The following is a 21,229-nucleotide window of genomic DNA, read 5'->3' on the forward strand; positions in this document are numbered from 1 at the left end:
TTTTTATATATATCAGAAAATATGTTTAGAATTGGGTCAATTATAAAAAGGAATCTCAAATAAGATATAAAAGAAAATTATTAAAAAGCCCACAAAAAATAAAGGAAGTTTTAATGAAAAATCCACAATACTATTCATTTTAATGAAAAACTATATTTTTACACTAAAAAGGCAAACATAGTACTATTAACTTTACTCTTTATTTTGTTCTTATTGTTAAAACTTAAAGTTTTCAAGCCATTTTTATTAGTTTTCTTAAAAATAAAACAAACAAGGTAATTTTAAAACACTTAATTAAAAAACCAAAACTTACAAAAATAAAATAACCTTGCAGACCCCAACCTCAACCCAAGTTAAATAGACTGAAATAACACTCAAAGTCCTCCACAAGCAGAAATAACACTTCAGTCCTCCACAAGCCGAAAACATTATTTGCATCTAATTCACCTAAGAACGCATATACTTGTCTCATTTACAATCATAAATTTGAGATTATGATTTAGTTACCGTCGAATAACAATCACAGGGTCAACTTACACGTCAAGGTTCAGGCTAGAAAAATGTTGATTACAATCGAAATGCATTTACAATCATAAATTTGAGATTATGACTTGGTTACCGTCAAATAACAATCATAAATTCAACTTACACGTGAAGGTTCGGGCTATAAAAATGTTGATTATGATCGAAATGCACTAACAAGAGGTTCCAATACACACACACACACACACACACACACACACACACATATATATATATATATATATATATATATATTATAATGAGATAGGATCAAGAACAAAGATTTTAACAAACATTTCTACACTCCTTTTGTTCAGCACTCTCTCGCACAAATCCCTTGCCACAGAAAGACATCTACTAATTTCATAGTTCATACCGTACGCATACATACGCAAACCATACTTCAGTCACATCTCTTGTTAGTGTCATACACCAGTAGATACATCCAAGTTTTTTGTCACATAATTCCCAGATTGGCTAAGTAAATGGATATTGTTGAGTTTCAACGAGCAGTTTAATAGCTTTAACCAGCTACCAAAATTATAATTAGAGTACGACAGACCACCAACCGCTCCAAGTTTGCTTTCAGATACAGATCAATAACTTGAGTAATGTTGTGGATGAGTTTCTAAGTTTTGAAACCGGCATCGGAAATGTTCTTTGAACGACAAAGTTCACTCAAGAAGTTCATTGGTGAACCAGGAGACCCAGCACCGACTGTCGAAGCCATTAACTAAAGATAGCCATTCCAAACATTATGTTGTGAGATTGTGTGTGAGAGAGAGGGGGAGAGAGATTTCATAATCACCTGATGAGGAAGGAGGAAGGGACCCAAGCTGAGCTGCTTCCTGTGCACATTACTGGTCTTTCTGAAACATAAAAAATATAGAATAAATCATCCAAATTGCAAGAAGCACTCACAGTACGATTCCTGAATGATGCATGCTTAACTGAGTTTCGTTTCAAGACCCCTCCTTGACTGCTTTGAGTCCTTCCTACTCTTTAACAATTCATTATCCAGCACTTTTTTATTTTTTATTTCTTATCAGAAATCAGATTTCTCCTTTCTCCATCTTCCTCCAACTCACTGCCCCTTCTGCTTTTCATAGAATAAATCATTTCATATAACCATCAGCTAGAAAATTGCAGAAGAACTCCGTTCTTGTTACAATTTTTTGTTAAAGATTCTCTCTGCGCTCCCCTTCCCTTTAGCTGATCAATCAAATCCGATGGAAAGTTGGAAAGTCCTCAAGTTGGAAAGTCCTCAGCCTACTCCTGCAGGTGATTAGGACGAAGTTGGCAAAGGATAGGTCATCTGCCTTAATAAAAAAATTACTCTTGTACTCAACTTATTGCTCCACCCAAACACTCTGTTAAAGCTTGTGCTCTGAACCACCAAACAATTATATACCCTCAGCCATCATTAATATACACTGCTGATATATGTCCTTCATTTTTCGCAAAATCTTGCAGAAGAACTATTTTGTGTGATTGAATGAACTATACCATACATGCATTAATTTGGACATCTTATTGAATGTCTTTACTTTCGTGCAGAGTATGCATCAAATTCTGAAAATAAGGAACATTCTTCCACTGACCTGATAGATCTACAAATGGATCATTGAAGCAATGCATGGCAGCTGCCCAACCTGCATTTGAAGACATGCAATTATAACCAAACCTCATGCAAGTAATCGCCAAAAGAAAAAAAAAAAAAAACCCTCTGTTTTTAGTCTTTAGTTAATCACTAGAAAGGTTGCCCGCGCGATGCTGCGGGGGTTTAGAAATTGTAACGTCTTCAAAACGCTGAATAAAGGGCCCACAATCCGGCTTCGAGATAACTTAAAAATATGAGGAAATTGGCAAATTAGCATAAACAATGCTATTATTTATCCAATCAAAGCCAAACTGAAATGGTGTAGAACTAACACTACAAAATTAGTCAAAGAAACTAAACAATGGGTAGAATGTTTCTAACATTTATATTTTATACAAAAATAATCTTCTGACAAAGCAAAAAACACAAATTAGAGAGGAGAAAATATATAAAGTTTGAGTAAAAGGTCACAAACACAGAAGTCATTTAATGCAGATTATTCAAACAGATTTTGTTAAGCAACCACACGGATTATATATGCCAAAGATTAGATGATGATAAGCGTCAAATGATATACCAACTGGAATCTTGAATTTCATGTGACTCAACTATATACAAAATACTCCAACAAATATTATATATTTACCAAACACAATACAAAAGGATATGTAAAAGAGTTCTCTGAATGTGATATAGCGTACCAAGTTAGTAAAAATACACTCCGACATGGCCAACTCAAAAGAAAGAGATTCCTCGACTCACAATGTGTTATAGAGAAACAATTTCCTGCATATTTCAATACAGCCCTTTGTCAATATATCCTTTGTTGTTGTTGTCGTCGTCCATATATCCATTATATCCATGAATTACACTAATTCATAACCATTGAATCGTCATTGTAAAAGACCAGTGAATATTTGTTCGTTGTACGCGTGTAGATGTAGAGACTAATCCAAAATTAAACATGTTCGAAATATTTGAGCTTTACCTGATTACCGATGAAACAAAGGGCTCAAAAATAGGATTTGAACTCATATTTGAACTCGAATTACTTCAATGGCTGCTACCTCTTTCTCTGAGCTCTAAGTTGGCAATTAAAGAAAATACTATAAATTTTGAGACATGCAATTCAAATTGTAAACAAAAGGCTAAACTTTCAGACATCCAATCCGAAATTACGCTTTACCATTAATATTGAAAAATTATAGTTGTGAAATAATAAACTATAATACATAAAAATAACTTGTTGAAGACCCATATCTATTTATTTGACTGGAAAAAAAAAAAAATTGTGCGCGAAAAATTCCTTAGAATAGCATGCCTTAACATTACAGGCAAAATTAATTGATGTGAAAATAACCTAAAAACTGAGAATTGGGTTTGGAGATGTTACCAATGAAACAGAGGAGTAGTGGACATACTTCTATGCTCCTCTTCCTCTTTCTCTAATTGAAGTTGAGTTCTCAGGTGAAATGGTGTTAAAGTTAAAAGAGGTGTAAAACATGAACAACTTTGCAAAAGAATACAATAATTCATGATGAAAATCTATATTACCAATCAAAATTATATAGGGGAAAGAAACAGTACCAAATTTGAGGCACAAATGATCAAACTCTAAAGCCCTTCATTTCTGAGTTTTTTTCCAGCAACCAAATAAACTTTAAAAAGAAACTGTAGAATCCAGAGGAAGCATTAAAGAAAGTCAACACTGTAGGGCATCAATGTATGCCGTAATGAAAAAGAACAGATGTTTCCTAGCTATATTTTAGGGTAATCTAAAAATGTCTCCATCCTTGATATGAACAATATATAGTAATAGCTTGTCATTAGTTTTAACAATCTATAGGTTTTTGCAAACAATTAAAATCATAACCTATGTGGAAAATGCTGAAAACTGTGTAAACCACCACCGAGTCAAAATGAAATTAAACTGAATGGATATACTGTTATGCCTTTGACAAATAGAAAACACTGCACTTGTGAATTTCGAGCAAAAATATAAAACAAATTTGAAAATAAGATTCAATGTAGAAAAGGAATTTGGAAGAAAAAAAAATGGAAAGGTATGAGTCTAGCCTGCTGTTGGTGCCCTTAAAAGGAAAAACAATTAATTCAATAACCATTACGTTGAAAAAGAAGAAATTGTAATGAAATTGGGCTCTCAGCTCCTGGTCACTAAATAGTACTATTTTGTCCTCCAGGGGACACCACCAAGAGGTTCTTTCTCAAAAAAGTCTGCCCCACCTCACCTGAATGCAAACTACCTCCTTATCCAGATTAACCATTATGTTGAAAAAGAAGAAATTATAATGAAATCCTAAATCCAAGCCATTAGAAAAATGTAATTCTTACCAGATTAACAAAGTTAACAACAAATCAAACCAAACTAAAAGCCTAAACCAAAACAGGAAAATAAATTAAATGCCAATGAAAGAGTAAAACATGTATGAGCAAGGCAGGGGTTTACAACCTCTGTTTGTTCCTTCAAACATGCATAAAAGGGTCTTGAGTTTTGCCAACTACCCCACAATTGCAGATAATTATAACCATATTCTATTCTAATTCTAAAAAGTAGGTGTCAATCAAATTATTAAGTGAGCAAAACTGAAGCAAAAAAAATGTTAAAGAAAGAGAAACATAAATTGCTCAGCATGGATTTTGGAAAAATAAAAAATAAACGTTAGAAATATATAGAATAAAGAGGTCACCTATTATTTTCCACATGTATCTTTGCAACTCATACACATAGATTTGATCATGTTTGCTTGTTTGTGATCTGCATAAAGACATTTTGCCAAGAGTTATTAGCTTTTTCCAACCTTTCAAACAAAATTATATTGTCTCACTGATATGAAATTAAATTGAAAGTAGAGCTCAAATAAAGTTTGAGGGGTTTAACAATATTTTCTCATCCATTTAAAGGGGTTTAACAATATGAAATTACATCAAACTTCAATCAAGTTGCATAATTAATCCATATAATCAACATGGATTTCGCAGGGAGCCAAGGGAGAAATATCAATTCGGGCTATATCTATCAAACATATCAAAGAAAAATCTATGTCACTTCTTACTGGGTTGACTGTTACTGTTGTCGACCAGTTGCGACAGAAGTGATTGCTGCAAAGTAAAGAGTATCTGCAAGATAGAAAAGAAAAAACAAAGGTAATAAGAAGCAAAAGTTAAATTATGAAAGAGAGAAAGAAATTGACTGATGAGCATTGAGTTTGTATGGAATTTCTTTCTAAATACTTTGCATGTAGAAGTTGTGAATCTTAATTAGGTTTCATGTCTTAGTCTTACATACTTTGTAATTTTTGCAGGACCCTGATAGTTGCTAATGCTGGGGATTGTCGAGTTGTGCTTGGTAATGGGTAGAGCAGCAGAGATGTCCAAAGACCACAAACCAAATTGTAAATATGAAAGACTAAGAATTGAGAATCTTGGTGGTGTCATATATAACGACTATCTCAATGGTTAATTAGTCAAACACAAACTTCAAAACTCAAAACCTTAGGCACCCAGAATAAATATACCTGTATAGTCTAAGCAGAAGTCAACTTACGAAGAAATTCTGGGTTTTGCATCATCCCCCTTAATTAAGAATTGGAATCGAGCATGTTGCGTTACTGGGGGTTGGAACCTAGAATTTGCAGTCAAATAATGTTAAGAAAGAATAAATTTCATCCTCAAACTTATTTATTAACAGAGAAATTAAAAACGAATTCAAGGCTTGAAAATAAAATATAAAAAAATAAATTCAAAACAAATAAAGATTCTAACATTTCTTAAGAACTATTAAGTAAAGGATCAAAAAATCATGCTGTGAAACAAATTTGGGAAAATAAAGGGAACCAAATTTAACTTGAGTATTGTTTACCCACAGACCCAAACCAAATCCCCAAATATTACGCAACACAAAACCATAGAAATCACCAGAATTGAAAACCAGTGCCACTGGGATCACCCACACGGCGACGAACTCCGATCATTGTCACCGATCTTCATTTGCTACCAAAGCCAAAACCCTTTTACATACGGGACCTGAGAACGAAACCCACCTAGAAAATTTCAGGGATAGGCGAGAATTTCCTAGAAAAATTCAAAATTTTAAGCAAAGATGGTGTTTTTTCAATTTGTTGGATGGCTTGAGGGTTTTTGGGATTTGTTGGTTTCAGGGTGAGATTAGTGTGGGAAGCAAATGGAAAAGTGTACTGGAAAATTACCCGAATGAATAGAAGAGGGGAACATGAAAGATCATGGTTCTTTCAGTAGGGAAGGAGAGTCAGAGGAAGAGTGATAGATGAGAGGAGAGAAGACTGCGGAGTGAGGGAGAGAAGTGGAAACGGAAGGAAATGTTGAGAAGAATTGGAAGCAGAGCCTTCGACGATGATCGACACGTGGGTAGCCTAAAAGGGCAACGGTGAGCAAAGCCACTCGACGCACGAAGAAAACAGGCGATGGCGGACGCGTGGACACAAAGGGCACAACCGAATTTTTACTGTAGAGAAGCTGGTAGAAAGCATTGAGAAAGAATTTTTTAGAGGGCATTTTCGCCATTTTACTGCTCTAAAACAGTACCACCCAAGTTTGAGTTTTAGTTTATATAGAATGTACAGAGTCCCAGCAATTTTTCATGCATAAAGAATTTTTAGTCCAAGCTCCAAAGAAAGTACTCTTAGGTCAACTAATGGTAATCTTTACTTTCTTTGTAACGTTCTGAAATGTCAAAAGAAACGCGGGTGGGGTTTCGGGGGTTTGCATCACTATTTCACTTTTAACTTTTTGTAAATGGTAATTGGAGAAGGAATCGCCGGAAAAAATTTAAATGTACAACCTAAACCCTAAACCCTCAACAGCTGTCCCTGCTTTATAGAAATGAACTTTAATTTCAGCAGTTCATTTGTATAAAAATACAAAACAATATGAAGGGAGGATGTCAATGTGGGCATCATAACCTATTCTCTTTTGCATGTTACTTTCAATCATCATGTTGAAATATCATGGATCACCTCAGGACCCCGTGCTGATATCATGTTCACAAAATTGTATGGCAGAGCATAAATAGACTGATGAAAAAGAGCAAAAACAAAGTAATTCCTGTATTAACATATAGCAATTCCTTTTCAAGCAACTGTTGACAGAGCTGGAAAGCTTCACTGGTGCAACACCGCTCTAGAGCTATTCTGCTGCTGCTTCCATCCCCATGATCCATAACAGAAATATTTCTTGAACTAGCTAAACTCCCTAATATACTCTTGTTAATAGATTATGTATGCATTGTAGTCACAAACCACGTGGAGCTTCAATGCTTTATACACTCTCGTTATGGTATTTTTTTTTTTTCTCCTTAATCTGGACATTCTTATCATGTTAACTAAAATATTAGTTTGACTTTTAATTAGTTGTTAGATTAAAAACATATAAAATTTAAATGAGTTCTCAATCAATGCATATACTAAAAATAAATATATAGTAGATTTTTTTTTTTTAACTAACGATATTATCTACACTAAGAGGGTGGGAGAGTGGGTCGGTCAAGTCTCACAATAGGCTAGCAATAATGTGGTTCAAATTCGTTTTTGGTGATAATAGAACTTAAGACCTCTCACTTACAAATGAAGAGGAATACTACCATATTGTAATATTAAATGGCATAGTAGGATTTAAACTAAAAGTTCCTACAAAATATTTCCAAGTTTGAATAAAAAAACTAGTCCATAAATACAAAAACAAAATCATATGCAAACATACAAAAAAATATATATTAATCACAAGATTATATTAATTTAGATATAAATTTAAAAATATTTGACAACTTAATAAAGAAAGGGGTGAATTGCCAATTTAGTCCTTGCATTATCACTTTAGTGAAAGTTAGGTCCCTAAACTTTTTTTTTTTTTTTTTTTTTTTTTTATATCAGAAAACATCAGTCTTCGAATTTTAAAAATCTACCAATTACATCCCTAATATTATATTCTAAGCTACTATATTTAATTTTCTATCAATTTAAGTTACGTTACTTGTTTGTGATATACATTGGAGGGTAGATTGATAATTTTACATAAAGAAATAGTTTATGGAGTTAACTTTAGAGGTTAAATTAGACATCAGATACACACCCTATATGAAATGTTAAGGGCTTATAGGCGAGAAAAGAACGGTATTACACTCTAAAGTGTGTCAAATGACTTAAGTTGACGAAAAATAGATAAAATAGCTTTGAATATAATAGGTGGAAAAATTCCCAAAATTCCCAAACCAAACAAAAAAAATACCGATCCCAAACCAAAAATGTCCCAAACCGATTTTCCCAAAATTTCGGTATTCCCATACCGAAAAAATACCAAAATTTCGGTATGGGAATTGGGATTGCCTTTCCAATATTTTGGTATTCCCATACCGAACCGAAAATATATATTTTTAATTATTATATATATATATTATTTTTTTAATTATAATTAGCGTTAATTTGAACCATTGGATTGTTTCAAATTAATCTATTCCGTCCATCTATTCCTTGTTAGGCTTTCAGGTTTCAGCTTTGTTTGTCGCCGTCGAGGACTGAACTAACTCTACTCCAGTTTCTAACTTTTATTTCATTTCTCAGTCTCTCTCTTAGCTCGGTCTTACTCAAATCCAACTCCGGCCAACCATTCACCGGCCCACCACCACATACGGATCATCCACCGATGTCTCTCCTTCCTTCACGATACATAGTCACAGCCACCACTGGTCTAAGGTCTCTCTCTCACGATTCTCTCTCTCACGATCCTCTCTCTTAAGAGTCTCTGACTCTCTCATGCAATTCTATCTCTTAGATTTAGACACAGGTAAATAAATATGGGAATTAATTTAGGGTTTGTGAAATTTAATTTATGAATTCTAGATTAGGGTTTGTAATTTTGAGGGTTTTTGAAATTTAATTTTCGAATTCTAGATTAGGGTTTGCAAATTTAGGGTTTGTTTGGTTTCACAGATTAGAATCTATTTAATTGATCTAATGGTTCAGGTTCTTGGGTTCTTGGGTTTTTGCATATTGGTTTAATACTCTCTCAGATTCTGGTTTAATAGCATATGTGGAGCCGTGCAGGTTATTCTCTTCTAGTAGGAAGCCATTATTAATAAAATGGATGCCACATTAGCGACCCATATTTACCAATGTTGATCAAAGTTTAAGCAAGATCAAAATTTTTGTCTTTTTATGAGAATTACTTGGGGTATTAGGTAGACAACATTACTGATGATATTTCAAATGTTGTTTTGTTGGTGTGTTATTGTTAACAGAGAGAAGGTGTACAAACAAACCAATGCCACAAGGACATCAAGGACAAGGTAATTATGTTTGCCTCAACCGAGTAGGATTCATCTCCTTTCTAGCCTTGTCCAGCTTCTCCATATTTACCGTTATGAATGACTGTATAAACATCCTATATAGATTAAATCCGAGATGTAATGTACATGTACTGTCGATTTGCTGTGTCAACTTAGCCCATCACAATTTCTTGTTTGTGTGGTGAGCATGCTCGACAAGATTCTTCAAACTTGAAAGATAAAATGCATAGTTGAACAAATTCTATCTCCGTCTGCTTTGTAGCGTTTCTTTTACTTTCTATTGTATATATTCTCATTTAAGCTTACCATCAATAACTTGAAGGGTAAAATGCATAGTTTATCGCCCCTTTTGAATTTAGTTGAGACGATTGGTTGAATGCATTTTTAAGCGGGAACAAATCAAAGTTTAAGCAAGCTATTTCTAGACGAGCCACATGTAGATAGGTTAGGTCAGTTCATGTTTTCTTTTATACTTTTTGCAGGCTATTTCTAGACGAGTCACATATAGATATAGTATAATTCTTTATATATACTTGCCACTCCATTACCTGCTTGAATTAAGGCTTGCGGAGAGCGGTTTTGAATAGGCAGATTTGTGCATAAATTAGGCAAATTGGCAGATTGCTTTTGAACAGGCAAATTGTGCAGTGTGCACAGATGATTTTGAATTGGCAGATTTGTGCACAGATTAGTAGAAACAAATTAGCAGATTGGGCCTGCTTATATGTCAAATTTTCAATATAAAATGTTGAATTTTAGCCCAAAAGCATAATATGTCAAATTTTTGTCCAAAAGCCCAAAACCATTTCGGGATTCCCGATTTGTCCCGAAATCCCGAAACTATTTCGGGATTCTCGAAAATTGGGTTTGACATCAGTATTGAAATTGGGATTCTTGAAAATTTCGGTTTGAGAATTGGGATAAGGGTTTCGGTATGGGATCCCATACCGAACCATCCCTATATAATAGTATGAATGAAATTAGAAATTTTTAATGAATTTAGAGACTTATTTTACTGAAAAATAATTCAGAGACCTAAGTTTCATTATGATGATAGTTTAAGGACTAAATCAGCAGTTTACCCTCAAGAAAAACAACTTAAAATACATGAATTATTAAAAAACTCATTTTCTTGTTTTGCTTTATTAAGTTGTCAGATATTTTAAATCTTTATACTTATAATAATTCATTCTTTCTAGTTTGTTTTTATCAAAATTCCTTCTTCTAGTTATATACCCAAAAAGAGGGAGGAGAATTTAACCCAAAACAAAGGAGGAGAATTCTTTTCTCCCATAAACTATCTTCACTTGAATTACGTTAGCATCTTGTATTGATTTTTTTATTAAAAGATAAAGAAGATAATTTTTATTTTATTTTATTAAAAGATAAAGAAGATAAAAAAAAATGTACGGAAAGAGTAGAAAGGGGAAGAGAACATAAGCGAGAGAGAGAGAGAGAGAGAGAGAGAGAGAGAGAGAGAGAGCGCTCAGAAGGAAACGTGGAGAGGAGATAAAGCGGTGAGACAAAAGGAAATGGAGGGAGCAGCTGCGGCTGCGGAAGCGGTGAGACAAAAGGAAATGGAGGGAGCAGCCGCAGCCGCAGCAGAAGGGCGGCATCCTCTCAAACCCCATCCTCGTTTCAATAACCGTAACAGCTGGAAACATAAGGTCTCTATCACACAAACCACGAACAATTCAAGTTTATGATTCATTTATTATTTCGTAATTTTAATTCTTGCTTGGATTCAATTTTATGATCCAATTGATTTTGATTGTACAAATTGTTATGCATAATTTGAAAATATTTGTTAGTTTGTGTTGTATGTAAGCTTAGCAAAGTGTATTGGTATCTGTAATTTGTTTTGTAGCTGAGAGAGAACTGTTACAAAAGGGTTCGAGAAGACAGAATGCGGTTGCTTTGGAAGATGAGAATGCTGCCCACTCCACAAATTCTCAATCACATTCCAAATGTACTCCACGGTCTTCACTCTGTCCCTAATTTTTTCTTTCTTTCTTTCCTATTATTTTCTCTATGAAAATTTGGTTTGCACTTTCCAATTGGATGGTTGTAACTTGTGTTTGCAGGATTTGATCAAATCTGCATTCCAGGACATAGTTTCTGCTGAATTGGAAAAAATTAAGGAATCGTCATTGGATGAAAATGTAAGAAGTTCAACATCTGTCCCTGAGGCCAATGATATGTTATGGGAATACGATGGCCTTACAAATGTATACCAAGGTGATTGTGAAGAGATATTGTTAGAAATGCAAAGGATCTTTTATGAAGACCTGACTATTCATCCAACTAGAAAAGAAGGTGAAAAAGTCGGTGCTTTTTTCTCGATGAAATTAAGTTTGTTATAAGTTCAATTGTTGTAGCAGAAAGTCTTTTGACTATCAAAGGTTATAATTTTCTCTAGCCCTTTGCAGAAACAGAAATCTGTGTTGAAACATGGGAAGATGAAGAGGATGAGTATTTGTCCCAGGCAGTTTATGAGCATATGCAACTGAACGACAAGCAGGTATAACAGCATAAGTTATGAGTATTCCATGCAACAATTTATACGAATTTGTATCCAGTTTGCACATTTGATTATATGCATAATAATTAATAACCATTGAATTTATGATTAGTGATATTATCGATTAAATCTTTATAATGACATTTGATATTTTAATGAAAACCTGTACTCAAGAAACTTTATAGTTGGCATCTGAGAGAGTATCACTTTAGCTGATGATTAACTCCAAAATACGTTTAATGTTGTCATTGTTTCATTTAAACCCAATTATCTGTTGTAATGAACAATGACCCTGCCTATAAAGGGCTACTTATATAATTTTATTTCCCCCAGAGATGGTTTTAGCAAACTATGGAAGATAATATTATTTTCTAACTTTTATTGGAGTGATATTAGAAGTATCATATTTCTTGAGAGCACATCTAGTCGTGTGATGTGTCTAAACAACAAGCTATACTAGATTTCTTGACTACACCAGAGTTAAAACTTGATCTGACCTTCAGCTTCTAGATCATGTGACATTTGATAGAAGAATATGGTCATTCTAACATAAGTTGCCCCCCACTTAAGGAAATTTTTGGCTCCATCCTTGCTTGCCCTGCACAAAGAGGTGTGATCCAAAGGGTAAATTGTGAAGCCAAGATCTCTTGACTGAAAAACGGAAGATTACATGAGGCAGATGTAACCAAGATGGTTGAGGAGATACCGTGAGAAGAGTACAAAGTCCATGTGTTGAGTCTCACATGGCCTACTTAAGTTGAGGGGAAGTTCTATATGGTACCGTTTGGTACGTGGGACGGGACGGAACAGAGTGGGACAAGGCGTTTCGTCCCACGTTTGGTGTGCCTAAAACGGGTGGAACGAGCTGTTCCACGGGACGAGTTTTGGGTGAATTTTCGTTCCACCTCACCCCCCTGGAACGACTCGTTCCACATCCGTGGAACACAAAATTATAACCTCTCTGTCTCCTTCTTCTTCCTCCTTGTTTCCATCCGAGGGCATCTTTGCTCCCGCTCCGTTCCGTTCCGTCCCGTCCCGTCCCATTCCGTTCCGTCCCGTCCCGTCTGCATACCAAACGATACCTATATGTCGGCTTAGTATCTCTTATAATTGGAGGCCTTTCAGCTCATGAAGGCTAGGTTAAGCCCCAAGCGGGAATATATATGACCAGTGGATGTGGGTCATTCAAATCAGGAGTTAGAGAACCTGGGGCTCTTAATCAGGCTGTCTTGCGCTTATGGATCCTAAGATGATTTTTTATTAAGGAACATTCTCAGAATTTTATTTCAGGAAAAGAAAAAAGAAAAGGAAAGAGAGAAGTTGTGCCATAAATGAACGCTTGGTTGACTGACATAGAGTTGTGCCATAAATGAAGGCTTGGTTGACCAACTATGTCAGGAAATGAAGGTTGAAATGAATGATCTGACCATCGAGTAGGACCCAATTAAAGCCTTATGACATGATTAACTGATATGAGATCTTTGCTGTTTTCTCTGTTCCTGTTGCTTATTTTCTTGCTGTGTGAACAAAACCTGCATACTAGCCAATGTATTAAAAACGTGAGCCGTGGGCGAGGCGTCCGAGGGATAGCCCGGCCTAGGTGTGAGGTGAAGCCTTACGGGACCTAAATTTTTTAATATATACATTGAGCATACACATATTATATTTAAAAAAGAAGAAGATTATTAATCAATAATCACCTTGAGCACACATATATTATAAATATATATACATACATAAATTATATATATATATATAATAGAGGATGAAAAGCACAATGAGCACACATATAACAATGCACGCATATAGCACACACATCCATTATATAAAAAAATAAAAATCAGAAAAAAAAGGCAGAGAGACGATAGTGCAAGGAAGAGGTATGAGGTAGTTAAAACCCTACCCAAAATTTGGGTTTGGGAGTTTAAAAAAAAAAAAAAAAAAAAAAAAAAAAAGCCCTGAGGCGCGCCTAGGCGGCTCCAGCAACGCCTTCCGCCGCCTAGGAGTCTCCGGCGACGCCTTCCACCCACTCCCTCAAAACAGAGGCAGCAACCCTCACCCCCAGCCTTAGAAGGCGCCTAGGTGCGCCCTAAGGCGAGCCTTTTAAAACATAGATACTAGCTAACATTCTGTTACAGCAGCAGCAAGTCTGATACTATGGCTAAATCATTCCTCTGTATTTGTTAGTATTATAACTTACTTTTCCACCATCTTATTACAGCTGTGGTCTCAGCTTCTAATTATTTTTCCAGTCAAATTACTTCCCTATCTATCAAAGTGTAGTAAAATTAATAATACAATGCCATATATTTTATATCCATGTGAGAAAAGGCTAAATCATTCCTCACTATCAGTTCTTCTTTGGTACTGATTATAGTGTTTTGGCCGTAATGCTAGATGCACAAGGAGGAAGTTTGGTGCCCCGTCTGTAAGCACGGAGTACTACAAGAGAATTACAATCGAATATACTGCACTCTATGCAAGGTTCAGCTCAACAAAGGCAATGAGGTATTGTTAACTCCTTATGTTTCTATCTATGCTTATGCGTTATAATGCAGATATCATAATCCAAAATTTGACCAAGTTCTCCGTAATTTTTGGACGTAAAGAAATAAAAATCTCAACTCCCAAATTCCCAAATAGTCTATTTTGTGGTCTTGGAAGGGGCAAGAAATAAATCGTGTTGGATAGATAGTGGATATGGGTGACAGTGCGATTGAAATGCATTTTGTTGTTATTTTTCTCACCCAGTAAAAAAAGCAAAAGGAGTTTTAAACTTGTCTCAGTGCTGGTCACCGAGCTCTCCATTAATATAAGATACTAGCTATCAAAAGATTCTAAAAGACATCATTTATTAAGTTATGCATGAATGCGCTACTTCTGTAATTTTATCTTCTTTTTGTTTTGTTTTGTTTTATTTTTTTATTTTTTTTTATTTTTTTTTTCTTGTTATATATATTGTGAAAAAGGTATCCTTGAAAATGAAATTCCAAATGACATTAGTATATGTAGTTTGTCAATTTGATTAATAATCATGACCGTCATATGGTTATTTAGTAATATTCCTATTGCGACTGAAAAAAGATTTCATTTATATTACGAGTTAAAAATTCCAGGTTAATTTGGAAATATTGCGGGGCAGGCTAGCAGAAGTTCACACTGAGCATCTGGATCGTGGCTGCAAATTGAAACCCAAGTTTCGCATTGAGATCAGATTTAATATAACTGCACTGTACGTTTTCTGTGCTGCTTGTAATACATTTGAGATTGTAGTATAGACTGTATAATGAATACTTCCATGCTTTAAAGATGAAATATATCATCATCATCAACTTGTTCACTTGGTTGTTATACATTTGAGATGGTAGTATAGTGAATACTTCCCTGTCGATATCTTTAAAGATCAAATATATCATCATTAGCATCATCTTGTTCACTATGTAATATTCCCTACTTATTTTCCGAAATTTTCAGCTAGCGCGTACTGTTTCCATAGGGAAAACCGTGGGTTTTCTAAATTCAAGAGGAAACAAGAAATGAAACTTGCAGGCTTCTAGAACTTGAATCCAGTTGGAGGAGTAACCCAAAGCCTATCGAATTCAATGCATAACATAAAACTTAGTCCCAATTGTATTGTTTGTCATGGTAACAAGCATCTTGAAAACTATTGTCACTTGTCAGGTGGTAGTGGCTGTAAAGATATATATGCATGAACAAATATCACATGCAATGCCAGGTTGCACATAAGGATTTCATCGTCCATAAAAACAGATCAGTGATGAGTGCTAACCACTAAACAGCAGCCTAGTCTAGATCATACTACCATCTTTGAAACTCCTGGACGCCTGAACCAAAGGCCTCTCATCCATCGGATTTGGTTTAGGTGCTATTACTACTGATTGGCCAATCGAGGAAATTGTAGCCTTCAAGTGAGGGTGGTAGATATGCCTGCGTGACACTGGCAGAGGGATTGTCGTGCATACCCAAGTTCCTTCATTAGCTTGGTAGGCGCATTCCTCAGATGAAGAGGCACTCCCCCATTCTGGCCGACAGAGTCCCTCACCACTTGTGTACTCCCTATTGCTTTATAGACAGCGAAAGGTTTAGGAGCCAATGCCAAGTAAGCCATACACTGTGCAAGAATGACATTGCACTCTGGCATTCCCAGAAAATGGCAAGCCTGATGACAAGCAACGGCCTGGTTCAGTGCTGATGGGTCAGCCAACCCAACATCTTCAATGGCGAACCTTATGAGTCTGGCGGGCAAGATAGAGAGGCTCTTGGCCTCCTTCTAGCATCTTTGCCAACCAATAAATGGGCGCATTAGCATAACTTAGTCTCATGGACTAGTGAAGGGCACTGATGAGATTATAGTGCTCTTCCCTCGCTTTGTCAGAAGCAACATGTTTGCATTACAAAGCCTCTTTGGCATCCTCTAAGGTAACAACATCAGTAGCCACTAAATTATTATGATCATCATCATCATTCGTAGAGGAGAGGTAGAGTTAGAGGTCGAGGAACTAGAGATAGAGGCCACTCGGGCAGCTGTTGCAGAAACTTCCAGGCATCCACACTTTGGGAGTCAATCCCTTATTATCGGAGGCACTGGCGGCCCACTTGAGAAGGAGCTCAACCACGTGGGGTATCAGAGGGCGGAGAACAAGAACTCGGCTGCGAGACAGAGACGAGCGGCCTGATCAAATGGAAGGAAGGGTTCTCGGTGGTGGCCCCATGAAGACTATACAGTCTATACTGCCGTCTTCGATGACGGGCAAGAACGAGACATGCTGGGACTTTTTGAACCTGTGAACCTCGTCCACGAACTGTTTTGTGTTTTCTCCGCCGCCTTTTTCTTCTTGAGAACAAACCACCATATAAACCCATGTATAGGAAAACTTGGGTCTCCAGTGTAAAGTGAGCCTTACAGACTTAAAAGGGAATCTTTGTCTCCCTAAAACTATCTCCAACCATTAGAGTAAAACTTAAAATTTTTTGCTCAGAAAATTTAGGTTTTAACCTATAAATAGTTTTTCTGCTCTAACCTTCTAGCCTAAAATTTTAGCCCCAGATTATTAAAGAATGAATTTAGGCTAATTTTTTTTTTTTTAGATTAACTTTAAAAAAAATTGTGTAGACTATCCTAAATTAATTTTATGAACATTTTGACCTAAAAATATTTAATTCCGATAAATATTGAAAAATCACTAAATGGACACATGAAACTCATGAAACACTATGGAATAATATGAAACACTTGATACAGATGTATAAACACAAAGCACATGAAACACACAAAACACATATGAAGCACATACAAAACACATGATAGAGATGTATAACACACCAAACACATGAGACACACAAAACACATACCAAAATACATACAAAACACATGAGACACAACGAAGAAGCCGAATTTGCAAACTCTCTTATGCAATATGAGCACCATGCTGAATCTAGCTATTGTGGTTCCGTCACGGGGTGTTCATTTGTCCTTTGTAGAATCCTAAATTTTAGGTTTTTATAATTTTATGTGATAATTTGGAATGTATACTTGGTGACATCGAGACCCTAGCGCGGGGCTAAAATTGGGAATGGTAGTTTAGGGTTTGAAGGATGTGGGCAGCAAATAGAATGAATATGAAAGAGATGGAAACCTCATTTTGATAGTAAGAGGATAAAAAGACAAATAACAATCTAATGAATGAGATTGAGATAAAAAAATTTAATCCAGTTGTTGCAATAATTGATCATGATATATGCATTACAAAACGCAATAATGGAGCCATTACTTACAAATGAAGAGAAATAGTGACACACCCCGATCGAGATCAGGGCATGCTGGCCATCACGTGGAAGTGACGTAACCATGTGCACAGTGCGGAAGCAAATGAAATAATAATAATAAATAGTACAAATAAATAAAAACTAGCTTTACACAAGGTAATAACCACAAGTGCAAGCGTAAGTGCGACACTAAGTTCAGAGCATGAAAGCCTAATGCAGTCCAGGAGAAAACAACGCAACAAAAGCACACCCGAAGGTGGTCCTACACTGGTGATCGTCTGTTAGATATGCCGGGGAAATCCTCAGGGAAACCACCAAACGTGCTAGCCAACTAGAACCTGGAGGGGCGCAAAACAAAAGCGTGAGTGGGCAAAAACAAAGCTTTTCGAAAACCATTTAATAAATAAGTTCTAACCCCTCGCCGTAAAACCTGTATACTTCCCAGAAAATAGAATATATAAATATATAAGTCATGCTCAGGAATATGATATGCCAAAACCTCAAAGTAAAATGCAAGTGCTCAGGTAATATCGCATCAATATCATATAATCTGTCAGCCGGAGTCACCTAACATGACCTGTACGGCTGAATCTAGAGCTCGAATCTCCATCTCACTAACTAGACCTGCACACGAGTCGGAACCACCTAAAGTGGTCTGTACGACAAGCTTGGGTGTAACATATATATACGCTTAAGTGCTACGATCACGTGAAGGCTGGGCGAATAATCGCGGGTCACTTACGAGTCGGAACCACCTAAAGTGGTCTGTACGACAGGACTGTGCACCTAACTTGGATCCAAGATGAGCGTGTGGTGCGGGAGGTGAACATCACGTGAAGGACTGTGCCCAACTCTGGGCAGGAGCACTAACACCGAGGGTGCAGGTTATGAGCTCTCTATGTATCTCAAATCCCTACTGAATGTAAACATGAATTACACTTACCTGGCACTTACCTGTGCGTCCGCAACACCCATACACACATATATAAACGTAACTAACCATGCATAACAAACGACAATATAGTATATGGCATATAACGAATAACGTTTTAAATCACTTTATGGGAAAAATATAAGTATATAGGTATATACGGAAAACCAAAAGCCCACTCACTGGTATGTGGAAGGGTCGTAACCCCCATACCTCGAGTGACCACGCTTGTCCTCGGGATAGGTATCGCCTATATGCGAAACAACTATAAAAACGTTAACTTTAAAGCACATAACCAAACTTAAGAAATAACTTCTCATACAATGCTCAAATGGGGTGTATGAATACACCAACGTGATCTACTCAACCTCAGGAACATCCCAATATTTTTAGAAAAAATTTTCATCGCCGCACGCGCAGGCACGTGCCTGGCACGCTGACGGCGTCAGTTGATGCCGTCAGGAATATTCCGTTAACTTTAACGGATTCCGTCAACGGCGTTAGGAATATTCTGTCCAAACTAACGGAATATTCCGTTGTCTTCTCCGGCGAGGCTCCGGCGCCGTCGCTGGCGCCGGAAAATCGGGAAAATTTCAAATCGTGATATCTTCTTCGTTTTTCAACCAAATTTCACAAAATTGGTACCAAATTGAAGCTTACAATGAGCGGAACAAAATCATACCACTTTCAAGTGCTAAAATCCACGAAATCTCGCTGGGAAAATACCCCCAACTCCGGCCAACCTCGAAACTCGTGATCCCGACGTCCAAAACCTTCAAACGAACCACCCCGAGCCTCCTAAGGACCTCACCAAGCTTCCTACAAGATTGAAATTCCCAAAAACATAAGAATTTACGTGTGCATGAACAGTACCAAAAATCGGGTATCTCGAGTTCGACGTGAAAATGAAGGTATCCTTACCTGAAATGGGTATGGTTGGACTCCAATGGACCTCACGAGCATGGATATGTACTTTGTTTCTTCGATCTGTGAAGTTTTGGGTGGTTTTGGAGTGTGTCCGTACACATGGAGGGGGAAAATGGGAGAGAGAAGGCTCGGGACAGGGGGAGTGCAGGGCATACATGGTGAGGGTGAGTGTGTGGAATTGTGTGTGGTCCACAACCAGCCACACCAAGCCCAAAAACATACCACACAACGAAAATTCACACTAGGGGCAAAATCGTCTTTTCACGCGTACGTTTTAAAATTTTCGGAACGGGCTGTCACAAATAGTGATGTCAAAATTTTTTATTTTTATTTTTGTCGATATATTCCCAAGATATTTTACGACAACGTTGAGATGCTCTCAGTAGTAGTATATAAGATAGGGTAAATCTCTGTTTACTACCCTCATGTTTCATGGTTTTCAACATTTAGTACATCAAATTTTTTTCATCCTAGAGTCTTACCTAAAGTGTAATTTTGGGACAGTCTCATACATCTGTTAGTCAAATTGTTAACTCTGCCGTTAACTAATGATGTGGCGCCTATGTGGACAATGACTTAACGCCACGTGTCATTAAAGGGTCCACGTGAAATTTAAAAATTAAAAAAAAAAAAAAAAACACATAAACCGTCTTTTACCTCACCTTAACCCCCTCCCTCCCATTCTTTCCTCTGCAACCCCTCTCCTTTGCACACCCCTATCACTCCTCTCCACTCTATTGTCCACCAAAAACACCTCTGATATCGCCTCTAGTATGAACTTTGCCGGATCGACACAATCGCCCAAAGCTAGAGGCATCTGCAACCTCAGAGCCTCCAATTCCTTCTTCTTCGCCGTCACGAACCTCCAGAACCCATTTTCAAGCACAACGACTTGAGATTCATCAACAACCCCTCGCCATCGTCCACCTCTCAGTACTCGTCGTTGCTGTGAACCCTCCATATTCTTTACCCTCCTCCACTGCTTTCTTCCACTTCTAAACCCTTAAAAAAACCAAAGAAATTCACCTTTAATTGTAAATGTGCATCTTCCCCGAGCCTTAGAAACCCCATTGCTCAATACCCACCCAGATTCAGCTCCAACCCACTTCATCCATGGCTGCATCTTCTATCTCCACCCATTTCGTCGCATTAGGTTTCCTCGTTTTCTTCCTCAGATACACTTCCGCCCTTACGAGGTCTCTTTTCTCCGCCTACTCGAGAAGGTCTCTGATGACTGGGTCGTCAAAATTAACGAGCAAGTGACCTCCATGGTTAAGATCCACCTGGCAGCCATCTCTAATTGCTTGGATTTGGAGATTCTGCACTTGGTCAAGAGCCCTGAGTGGACCAATGTAGGATTAGTCTCCGTCGCTGAACGCTGCAAGCTGCTAAGGAAGCTTCACATTGACGGATGGAAGGCTAATTGAGTAAGTGATGACGGGAAGACGAACGGGGTGGAGTTGTGGAGGGATGTCGGGTGTGGGGAAGACGAAGGGCGTTTTTTTTTAATTAATTATTTTAATATTTTAAATTTGGGCGAATTTTTTTTTTTAAAATTTTAAATTCCATGTGGACTCTTTAATGACACATGGAGTCCAGTTATTG

The 21,229-nt window shown here is 36.8% G+C and overlaps 1 protein-coding gene, 1 long non-coding RNA gene and 1 pseudogene across 15 annotated transcripts; 1 reads left to right on the top strand and 2 right to left on the bottom strand.

Moving 5' to 3' along the window:
• Nucleotides 1–782: 782 nt before the first annotated feature.
• LOC137722861 (uncharacterized) lies at nucleotides 783–6,679 on the bottom strand. 10 transcript variants are annotated; one of them, XR_015953471.1, is made up of 11 exons: nucleotides 5,988–6,679; nucleotides 5,430–5,765; nucleotides 5,197–5,260; nucleotides 4,831–4,898; nucleotides 3,516–3,793; nucleotides 3,111–3,204; nucleotides 2,824–2,908; nucleotides 2,124–2,174; nucleotides 1,474–1,797; nucleotides 1,331–1,391; nucleotides 783–1,255 (listed from the first exon to the last, which is right to left on the bottom strand). It is a non-coding gene; the product is annotated as an uncharacterized LOC137722861 (long non-coding RNA). The 10 variants fall into 10 exon arrangements; XR_015953469.1 differs by having other exon boundaries at nucleotides 783–1,391; XR_015953475.1 differs by lacking the exon at nucleotides 1,474–1,797 and having other exon boundaries at nucleotides 783–1,391; nucleotides 3,516–3,567; nucleotides 3,710–3,793; nucleotides 5,988–6,677.
• A 4,185-nt stretch (nucleotides 6,680–10,864) lies between these two features.
• LOC137742757 (RPA-interacting protein A) lies at nucleotides 10,865–15,727 on the top strand. Of its 5 annotated transcripts, XM_088680185.1 has the most exons (7): nucleotides 10,880–11,125; nucleotides 11,326–11,427; nucleotides 11,543–11,782; nucleotides 11,878–11,979; nucleotides 14,377–14,487; nucleotides 15,096–15,211; nucleotides 15,454–15,727. In XM_088680185.1, the coding sequence occupies exons 1-7, from the start codon at nucleotides 10,991–10,993 to the stop codon at nucleotides 15,455–15,457; spliced, it is 810 nt and encodes a 269-aa protein (XP_088536311.1). In that variant the 5' UTR covers nucleotides 10,880–10,990; the 3' UTR covers nucleotides 15,458–15,727. The 5 variants fall into 5 exon arrangements, with proteins under 5 accessions (XP_068338804.2, XP_088536311.1, XP_068338803.2 ...); XM_068482703.2 differs by lacking the exon at nucleotides 15,454–15,727 and having other exon boundaries at nucleotides 10,865–11,125; nucleotides 11,543–11,774; nucleotides 11,888–11,979; nucleotides 15,096–15,406; XM_068482702.2 differs by lacking the exon at nucleotides 15,454–15,727 and having other exon boundaries at nucleotides 15,096–15,406.
• Nucleotides 15,716–16,853, bottom strand: LOC137741763 (uncharacterized; annotated as a pseudogene).
• Nucleotides 16,854–21,229: the final 4,376 nt, after the last annotated feature.

Source organism: Pyrus communis, chromosome 11 (assembly GCF_041283825.1).
Source record: "Pyrus communis isolate YQ-2024b chromosome 11, ASM4128382v1, whole genome shotgun sequence".
In the NCBI taxonomy this organism is placed as follows: domain Eukaryota; kingdom Viridiplantae; phylum Streptophyta; class Magnoliopsida; order Rosales; family Rosaceae; genus Pyrus; species Pyrus communis.